Source organism: Notothenia coriiceps, unplaced genomic scaffold (genome assembly GCF_000735185.1).
Source record: "Notothenia coriiceps isolate Sejong01 unplaced genomic scaffold, NC01 NC01_scaffold00000339, whole genome shotgun sequence".
NCBI classification, from domain to species: domain Eukaryota; kingdom Metazoa; phylum Chordata; class Actinopteri; order Perciformes; family Nototheniidae; genus Notothenia; species Notothenia coriiceps.
Window position 1 is genome coordinate 9,232,220 of NW_011333040.1, and position 10,411 is coordinate 9,242,630.

Consider the following 10,411-nt stretch of genomic DNA (forward strand, 5'->3'; position numbering starts at 1 on the left):
ATACAGTCAGAGTAGGGGTGGGTCTTCACAGAATACGTTTTGGGGAACAAAATCAAGCTTTTTAAAAGGCTAGTGGATTTTGGCAGGCAGTGAGTGCGGACAAACGATTGAACGATAACAAGAACGGCTCTCACCAAGTACGACTCGGTTCCCCTCGTTCATATCAAAGAGCCGTTCAAAAGAATCGGCTCGTTCGCGACCGACACATCACTAATGGACAGTGACGTATCTCCAACGAGGCGTTTTGGGGAGGTATTTTCTGTGTTAGAGTTTTACTCCCTACAGGGTGTACTTTGAGGGTTTTTGACTCTGCAGACCGTTTACATGCATAAAAACCTTCATAACACACAAGGGGACGGGTAATAACCAGAAAAGCATGACATGGGACCTTTAAAGAAACACGTTACTTGTCTGACTGAACTATATATAATCAAGGCTGAACAATAATGGAAAAGTCCAACTTGTGTTTATTCATTTATGAAAAGGACTATACTGGCAATATAGTCTCCTATATTTTCTACCTTTATCTTCAGTTGTTCAGCAACAGCAGCGATGTGCGTAAATAACCCATAACCCTGTATCGAAGTAGCATTCAGTACTGCTTCATACGCAAACAAATGTGGGTATCTTTACATGTAAAAGGGAGCTAGTAACAATGAGTGGTAAATACATGCAGTGGAGTAAAGATTGTGTCACTTTCCTCCAAATGTAGTGGAATAGAAGTCGCATAAAATGGAAATACTCAAGTAAAGTACAAGCATGACTGAATAGTACTGAGTATATTTACTTATTTACATTTAACCTCTGGATTTACTCACTAGAATAGAAATCCAAAAGTTTTATTTTAAAGTGGACCAGAGCCCAATAACACTTCTGAACTGTACTGTCCTGAAGCTCGTTCAACACCTCACCAAACATATCACAATGTTTGCCAACTCTACGCATTAAACCCCTCTTTACTCTCTACTCAGACGCTTTGGATACAAACACAGTTTCAAGTTTCACTTTCTTTTGATTTGTTAGAACTTGTCCTGATTTTCCATTACAGGCCTGTCATTATGTCCAGTCAGTTTGTATTTACTCTCAGCATTACAAAGCTCTTCAGCTTCTCTGCTGTCAGGCTACTCGACAAACAGAGACCAACTCTGTTTACTGTTTCTGTATCAGTGTGGCATTCATCTTCTTTTGTTCTGATATTGTGCAATGCCCACCCACACACACACAATCACGGCCAGAATGAAGTTGGATTAATCCACCTCTTTATTGCCTGTCCCCAGTCTTGTAAAAAAAACACCTCCAAGATTACAAGTACATTTACATACCTCCAGTCGAGATTTACTTCTTTAATTTAGATGTAGTGTACGAGTACAGTGTAGTGCTCTCATAGCAATTGCTTAGAGTGTGGTATCACTGTGTTGCATTGATTTATTTTCTACATTTCATACATTTTCATTTAGCTCAGCTGTCGGAGCACTAGTTTCTAGTGGAGCCGCTTAACATATGGGGCCCTACTGTTTTTGTAATTCTATCCGTTAAATCAGGGAACAGATTAACTCCTGGGGTGCCAGGTGAACGCAATTAAAGTTAAACTAATGACCTGAGAGGACAGAAAACCGCATGAAGTCATAATAGAGAGCAAAGGCACCAGAGGTTATTGCATAGATATTATTTTGCCTGTGAAAATTCTAACATCTGAATGTGTGAAAGGCGGCATCTTTGTTACGGTTGAGTGAAGGAAGCAGGACCCAAATGCAGATAACGTTGAAAATGCCTTTATTTCAAGGATAAAATAATAACTTGGACAAAACACAACACTCAGTCACAAACAAAAGACGAACCAACACTGAACACAGGAAGAGACAAGACTAAATACAGGGAGGGGTAATCACAAGACGAGAAACAGCCGGGCAGGGGGAGGAGGGCAAACACAAGGGCAACAGGTGAACACAATCAGACAATCAGACACGCCAGGGACACTAACGACAGGGGAAAAACACATGAAGAAGGACCAGACAATATACAAGGAGGAAAACACCCATAACCAGACATACAAAACTACAACCGTGACATAACATGAGAATCCTGACAATCTTTTGTAAAGGCATTCCTGCAAAGTCCAATCATAACAACACTTGTAGATTATGCTAAATCACAACTTTTCTGAGCTCCGGTTTATTAAAGAGGTGTTACTAAAAGCACTGTAACATTAGGACATAGACGACCCCGATGATGGCCACAAGCGGAATTCATATTCTCCGACAATGAAGAATCCGCCACCAGCTCTCGAACAACGGAAGAGTGTGAAAGCGGATACNATGCTTTGCCTTCACCAGGTTCAATACATTCAACATCTTATAACAATCAGTAACTAGCTATGAGACATTAGCAGCCCATCCTTTGGCCACAGATGGTCATTTTGTGTGTGTGTGTGTGTGTGTGTGTGTGTGTGTGTGTGTGTGTGTGTGTGTGTGTGTGTGTGTGTGTGTGTGTGTGTGTGTATACATATGCCAGGTGGTTTACCTGGAGGCCCAGGGAGATGGTGCTGTGTTCTCCTCCCTGGCTAACGGCCCTCATCCTCTGTACGTGCCCCTGTTCATGCTCGTTGTGGACTGCATTCTCTACCTGCTGTTGGCTGTCTACCTGGACCAGGTTCTGCCTGGTGAGTCAATTCAGATAGTTAATCACTAAGTAATTTACAACTAATTAAGCAAGACGAAACAGCTACATTTCTCTATAGGATCAGTAGGTTTAATCGTAAACTGTCATTGTTATATTACAATTACCTTGTCTAATGAAGTATTGTCTGAAATGCAGGGGACTTTGGAATCAAGCGGTCCCTGGTGTACTTCCTGAAGCCTTCCTATTGGTCAAAACGCAGAAAGCGTTACGTTGAAGTGAGCTCGGTATACGACGCAGAGGTGAAAGGCACTTCAGGTGGCGACGAGCATGTGGAGCCCATTTCACCTGAGTTCAGAGGGAAAGAGGCTATCCGGTAACAATCTACACTAGCATACGACTATTAGTTAAATGTGTTGGAATTCCATAGCTAAGTTACAGTTTGATCAAATGCTTTGTACAGAGGATGCTTTGTCGCACCATCATTTTGCCCTTGGCAGGTCAATTCAAATGTTGATGCTGTTTTATCACAAACTATGAATCTCTGAGGAGGAGCCTTTTAATACTAAAGATGAATGGAGACTTTGAGAGTTTCATGCTCAGTTAAAAATGCTCTGGCTCTGTTCTTGGTCAAACACCATTGTTCTGGCTGAGAAAGGCCTGTGGCAGCAGTCTGCTCTTCAATCTGGTACGCTTCTGTGTTTACACTTCTTGAAAAAAAAAAATCATTTCCTGTATGCTTCTTCTCTGGCAGCATCAATAACATCCATAAAGTGTACAAAGAGAAGGACAGCGTGGTGGAGGCTCTGAGAGGTGAGTCCCAAACACTTCCTTTTGAAGTTGAAAGGCTTTTCAATTAGCATGTGATTGTGATTAAAGATTTATTACTAGCATTTTTCCTGGCAACATTGTAGTTTTAGTTTTTTCTTTAGTAGATTACATTTAATTACGTTCATAACAAAGCTTAAATTAAAAGATATTAAATAACTCATCTGCACCACAGACCTTTCGAACTGTCTCAAATAAATAGTACAGAAACCCAGGCACAAAATTGGTTGTTTGACCTGTGGTTTATCCGTAGTTGCATTTCTAACTGTATTGTCCTCAAGTTGTTACAGTATAAAATAAATAACAAAATTACCTTTTTTATTTCCAGTTTTTTCATTATGATTGAAATATAAATATTTTGCCTGGAAGTTTATACATTTGTATTCAACAGAAAAAAGGTTTCCTTAGTTTCCCAACAACAATGCTGAAACAATATATTGGTCTGCCCTACAATGCCTCTGTTGGTATCTTAATATGCATTTTTCTGGTTGATTTTCATGATGTCAGGTTTGACGTTTGACATCTATGAGGGCCAGATCACCGCTCTGCTGGGACACAGCGGGGCTGGAAAGTCCACTCTCATGAACATCCTGTGTGGCATCTGCACGCCCACCAGCGGCTCGGCCACCATCTATGGCTCCCCCGTAGCAGAGATCGCAGATGGCTCCGAAATGAAGCAGCTGGTGGGAATTTGCCCCCAGTTTAACATTATCTTTGATGTGCTCACTGTGGAGGAGCACCTCCGGATGTTTGCTGCCATCAAAGGGATCCTACCCTCGGACATCGACGCTGAGGTGATTATCTAAACACTGGTTTAAAAGCCTCTGTCTTATATTCGTCTTGAGTGGTCAATATAATCACCAAATCAAATCATTCTTGATTGATTTAAGGGAATCTTTTCCAATTTGGCCAATGACTCTTCTATTTGATAGGTTACCAAAGTGCTGAAGGATCTAGACTTGGAAAAAATTGCGACTGCTCAGGCCAAAAATCTGAGTGGAGGCCAAAAGAGGAAACTCTCTGTGGGCATCGCCATTCTGGGAGATCCTAAGGTACCTGGAGCTTTAAATGGATACATTTTTTATTTATGGTTTACTTGTTTATTTATAGGGACCCTATCATGTTCTTTTTCAGGTTTCATATTTGTATGTTGTGTCTGTGACATGTCTCCATGCTTTAATGTTCAAAAAGCTCTGTATCTTTCTCATACTGCCTGTGCTGCAGCACCTCTTTTCACCCTCTGTCTGAAACCAGAGCCCAGTCTTCTCTGATTGGTTAGCTGGCCAGCTCTGTTGGGATTGGTCAACTGCTAAGAGATGTCCTGCCCCTTAAACTATCACGTATAATGTTTTGGAGCACTAGCCAATAGAAGCACGACAGGATGCCCCCCCCCTCATTTTGATATCAGTTTGCAGTATATTCCATTTACAGTAAAACGTACTTGAAATCAGCTGTTTGCATAAAGGATATCTAAAGTTGAAGTGTTTTTGAACCAACATGACAACAGAAAATGTCTCCATGTTTGAGTTTTACTGCACAATAGTTTTACGGTTTGAAGAAGAAGCTTACCTGGAATTATCAGTCAGTGTTACTTCAGCTTGGGTGAACCCTGAGCAGTTTACATGGTGTCTGCTCCTCTCAGATCTTGCTCTTGGACGAGCCCACGGCCGGCATGGACCCCTGCTCCAGACACCAGGTGTGGACGCTGCTGAAGAACCGCAGAGCCGGCAGAGTCACTGTCCTCAGCACACACTACATGGACGAGGCTGACATTCTGGCTGGTATGAACCCTCTCTGTCACATAACATGCACTCACCCACATGCACAAAAGCAGAAGGCAGATGTCATACCTACTTGGAAACTAAAGGCAACAATTCAGGCTTAACTTTTGCCTTTTTTTCCCAGATTTTAATTTAAGAATGTTTGAGCATTGCTGCTGTTTAAGATTGTTTGAGTGTAATGAACAAAATCTGATTGATTTAAAATTATTTAAACCCATCATATTTTTATTCGGTCCTGGCAGTTTAAAAAAAGCATTGTTCGTTTTTATGAAAGCGCCAACTTCCTCAAATGCTGTATTTATAATGAAACTGCTTTGGATTTTTGAGCACTCATAAATGCACTTTGAAGACATGTAATGATTGTGTTTCTTCCCAACTATAATTCAAAAGTATCACATTTATCAATTTGCTGTTATTGTTATTCATCACAGATCGTATTTCTTTTCACCAGATCGCAAAGCTGTGATTTCTCAAGGACAGCTCAAATGTGTTGGCTCTTCTCTCTATCTCAAAGTCAAGTGTGGTGTTGGATATCATCTCAGGCAAGTATAAAAACACTACAATACTTCCTATCTTTGCATAATAATAACAAGTGGCCCTTTAGTAACCCTTTGAAAAATGGCCCGATGAATGAATTAAATTATGTTGAAATCTCAGGTCACTATATATTTGTTAAGTTGCAACAACTTATGGAACGGTGGCAATGCCTACATTTGTATTATTATTTACTGTAACTAGTGTGTTTTTCCTCTCACGCAGAATGTCTATCAACGAGGGATGTGAAGCTGAAAAGATCACGTCATTGGTCAAGCAGCATGTTACCAAGGCGAAGTTATCTCGACAACATGACGCAGAGTTGACCTTCACTCTGCCTCTGGAGGGCATGGACATGTTTTCAGGTCAGTTCACATCTAGTTAAAGTCTCGATCCTTAAATATTAGTACTTTGTCAGCAAATAGTAAAGGTATAAAACAATGTTGTCACCTTTAACTGTTTCTCTGACAGCTGACTGAGTCTTTCAATACTCGCTGCAATATTTCACACTAATTCAAGGTCAAATAAATGACCAAAATTACCGTCTTTTTTTGTGGTTTTTATTAACTTGGTTTTATTTCATTTTCAGTTTCACTATACAAACATATTCACACTCAACAGTTTTTAGATTTCATTTTTAATCAGCTGTATCTAAAAAGCCAATACATTGAAAGAAACATGAGATAAAATAATACAAATGGAACTAAATAAATAAGTGGAAACATATTCTAAAACATTAGATATATGAAATAAAAGATAATAATAATAATAATCTAGATCACATATATTTGGCCAGTGCCACTAAATACACCTTGATCAGAAGGTTGAGACACTGGAATGGCCCAGGAGATGTGGGGGAACCAAAATCAACTCACTAGAAGAGCGCATTAAAGGCGGGACTCCAACTTCAAAAAAGAATTCTGTCTGGATCCTCAGAGAATATGTTATTATCTGTCTGATAGATTTCCCTTATCAGTCCATCAATTGTAGGTTGGGGAGTCAGGTTTTAACTACTTAATTGTGATACATTAAATTGCTCCTGTAAGCAATATTTGTCAAATATATTTCTAGCTATAACACTTAGTAGTGCCACCTTTAGATCCTTTATGACATTTTGCTGGAACACTTAATTCTAAAACGTTCTTAGTTTAGGGGACATCCAAAACACAGGGGGATGGTTGCACACTTGTCTTGTTTTATAGACCCATTTATAATAATTACAGTTTGTTCAGTGTCAAGCTCACTGAAACCCTTTGTTTGTCCTGTGACTTCATTCAAAACCTGTCAACCTGTGTTTTGCCAGCTAGATGCTTTTGAATGTAAGGCTGCAGCAGCATGACATGTTAGGTTTGTGAGAATCTCGACACACTCCCAGTTTACAATTCTCTAAAATACATTTTTTTATTCTAACATTTGAATCGGTTGTTCACAAGCCGCATCACAATTGTGTTTCCTTTTTCCGCACTAGATAGTGAATCAACAGACACTTAAAACAATTAAAATCCTCTTTCTTAATGTCTGAATGACGTCCCACCCAGGTAAATGTTGAAATAATGACTCATTTGTGACTAAGCTTTCAATGTAACAGCACCCAGTACTAATACATTTCTGTTTCTCAGGCTTGTTTTCGGAGATCGATTGCCAACCCAATCTGGGAATTATCAACTATGGGGTTTCTATGACAACCCTGGAGGATGTTTTTCTTCGTTTAGAGGCAGAGACCGAAGTAGACCAAGCTGGTGAGTGTATCACCTAAGCAGATCTCAATAAATCCCAATCTACTTCCTAATTCAACACAGAGTCTGTCCGTATGAGTGTTTTTCAGTTTGTTTGTTTGTTTCTTGTTTCCTGTCTTCAGACTACAGTGTGTTTAATCAGGAGCAGACAGAGGAGGAAGGTGACAACGCCTCTGTGGACGATACCGACCAGCGGCTGCTGACCTTCTCTGACAACAAGTCTGACGTCGTGTCGGGTCACGCTCTGTGGCGGCAGCAGTTCAGCACCGTGGCCTGGCTGCACATGCTCAACATGCGTAGGGAGAGGAAAGCCTTCATTTACACGTGAGTGTTCAGAGACTAATCATGTTTGAAAACAAGATCCACTCTTCTTAACCTTCCCTTATCAGTAACCGCTTCCAAAACGTATATCCAGCATTCAGCTATGCTAAAACAAGCCTTACCTAGTATTTTGCAGGCTTTATTAGAAATTAGTCTAATTTGGAAGTCACCAGGGCCCAGGAGTTCAAAACTTTTAATCCCTATCTGATCAGATCAGATTTGGATTTTGGGGAGTTCAAAACCAAAAAACAGGATTAGGATCACTTTGATATCCGATCAGATCAGGAAATCCAATCCAAGCTTTAATCTGGATCAAATCTTCAAAATGGGTAGTTCAAACCAACAACACAGGATTGGGATCAGTTTGATCCCAAAAAACTGGATTATCCTGATCCCACCAGAGGGGTGGATTTCCAGTGGATTACCAGAGCAAAATGGTCTATACATAACTAGATGAGTATACTTTTCATTGTACCCGTACTCATTAACTATATGTTCCTAGTAAATCCCCGACTTCATAACAGGAACTTTATGATGTATTAGGTTTACCAAACGAGGTCCAAGCATAGACAGGTCATGGTAAGTCTGGAGAATCTTTCTTCGCAACAGAATTATGTAACTGTCGGTAACCGTTCCTCACTTGCCACCACGACAATTGCGTTGTGACATGGACTTGGAGGACAGCTGTATGTCTTTGTCTTCACAATTGTCTCAGGTGAGTTAGATTTATACTTCGAGAGTCAACCTCATGAATCGTCGTGAATGTCGTTTCTCGGAGTAGACCTTGTGATGATTGTATATGACGACTAGAAAACAAAACTAACTTAAGACATGCTATTATTGGACGACCTAGGACAGTGCAACTACCGCCGCGCACCCCCGACGTCGGGTACTAGCGACACAAAGTAGTCTAGATGAAAACTCCAGGACTCTGAGGTCCAACACCTTACTTTAGTCTTTCTAGTCTCGGACAAACCGTGTTGTTGTTTTTGTTGTGAAGTTTGGTTACACGATCTTTTGTCGACTACATTCTTCGAGGTTTTACCGTCTCTCTCATTTCCTTATGACATTTCCACAGTAGGAGCAGTTCCTCCATCTTAATGTGGGTACCCTGTCAAGGGTAACTGAGAGAAGACTCCACATTACCCTGTCAAACATGTTCACGTCAATCTTCGGTCAGTGTTATAAATGTCATACGTTTAGAAAGAAACGTATTAACGGATACATTCGATTTATGAATAGGAAACCTTTAGGGGCCTGAGTGGACTCCATCAAGACTTGGTCCTCCGCGGCCATCATAGACACGCCGTAGAGCAAAAACAACTTTCCTCACATTACCCATCTTTGACCGCAAGACTCCTCACTTAGACCTACAAAGGAGAACCGGTCTCTTTCCTGCTCTTGACGTCGGTGTTTGTGGTCCTTGTCCCGGTCTGACGTCCTTTCTGTCCTGGTTAGTCACACATTGGGTGTTACAAAGTTTTTGTGTTTTCCCGGGTACATCTCGCGTTATTATATTTGGAAATTGGTTACACAAAACTTAATGTATAAACTAAGTCAATGGATTAAGACGATATTCTTTTATATCAAATTCCATTCGAAATCATTCCTTTTTTTCAATGTTTTTATTTATAATCGTTGTGTCCCAATATCATGTAATTTATACTTGTATTTTGGATGACGGAAATTATGTGTTAAACGAGAAAGGTATTTTCACGGTTTAGATACAAATGTTAACTATTATCTTAGTGGAAAATAAAGGAGTTCACATAAAGATAAATAAACTTTCCAACCAGCTCTTTCAACAGGTTTATCACAGTCAAAACGGAAAATATTAATCTATATATAACTATTAATTTGGTACAAATTTGATCATTTCACGTAATCGTAGTTTGGGCTCAGTCTTAGAAGTAAAAGAGGGTCCGAGGGAAAGTGAATTCTACCTCGTTTGTTTTTTCTTTGTGTTTACATAAATAGAACGTAATCCTGATTGAATTCACCTAGGTACTGTATACACCCATAACCTTGCTTAGACGTCCGGTTCTCAAGTTTTGAAATTAAGAGTTAGTCTAGGCTAGTCTAAAACTTTAGGGTAAAAAGACTAGGTCCTAGTCTGTTCAGGCAGTGTAAAACAGGGACCTCAATTTCGTTAAGTCCCTATCAGATCGGACTAGGTCTAATGCTAAAAAGTTTAATCTGATCTAGGACTTACAGTCACGATTAAGATGGCTAGCGGTAGATCACTGTACTTTTATTATGTTCCTTCTGTTCTCTGGTGTAAACTCTCTTGTAGTCAAACAAGCCGTTAATGAAACTTCCCCTTTCCACTACTTTTAATTACCTGTAATATAAACACTTCTATAAAACGAATTAGATTAATGTAAACACTAACTGTTAGAACACAACAACTATGAAAATACTCGTATTTGTAAATTACCAGTAGTGTAAACCAACTTTTGTTTTATCCGGTGAGTGTATTGCACTGGTTTTTGACCTTTTTTTTTTAACTAAAGGGTACTTCCATTTTTACCACATAATAAAGTCAATTGTTTGGAAAAGGTAAAATAAAGGTTAACTTTGTATAAAAATTTATTT

The 10,411-nt window shown here is 39.7% G+C and overlaps 1 protein-coding gene across 1 annotated transcript in view; it reads left to right on the top strand.

Moving 5' to 3' along the window:
- The window catches only part of abca5 (ATP-binding cassette, sub-family A (ABC1), member 5), a 46,393-nt gene that overhangs the window by 12,119 nt on the left and 23,863 nt on the right, over window positions 1-10,411 (top strand). The window contains exons 9-18 of the mRNA XM_010777207.1: window positions 2,512-2,659; window positions 2,815-2,992; window positions 3,371-3,429; window positions 3,952-4,238; window positions 4,377-4,496; window positions 5,087-5,225; window positions 5,677-5,767; window positions 5,985-6,124; window positions 7,379-7,498; window positions 7,618-7,819. Coding sequence (XP_010775509.1) covers window positions 2,512-2,659; window positions 2,815-2,992; window positions 3,371-3,429; window positions 3,952-4,238; window positions 4,377-4,496; window positions 5,087-5,225; window positions 5,677-5,767; window positions 5,985-6,124; window positions 7,379-7,498; window positions 7,618-7,819 — 1,484 coding nt within the window. The remainder of the gene's footprint in view (window positions 1-2,511; window positions 2,660-2,814; window positions 2,993-3,370; window positions 3,430-3,951; window positions 4,239-4,376; window positions 4,497-5,086; window positions 5,226-5,676; window positions 5,768-5,984; window positions 6,125-7,378; window positions 7,499-7,617; window positions 7,820-10,411) is intronic.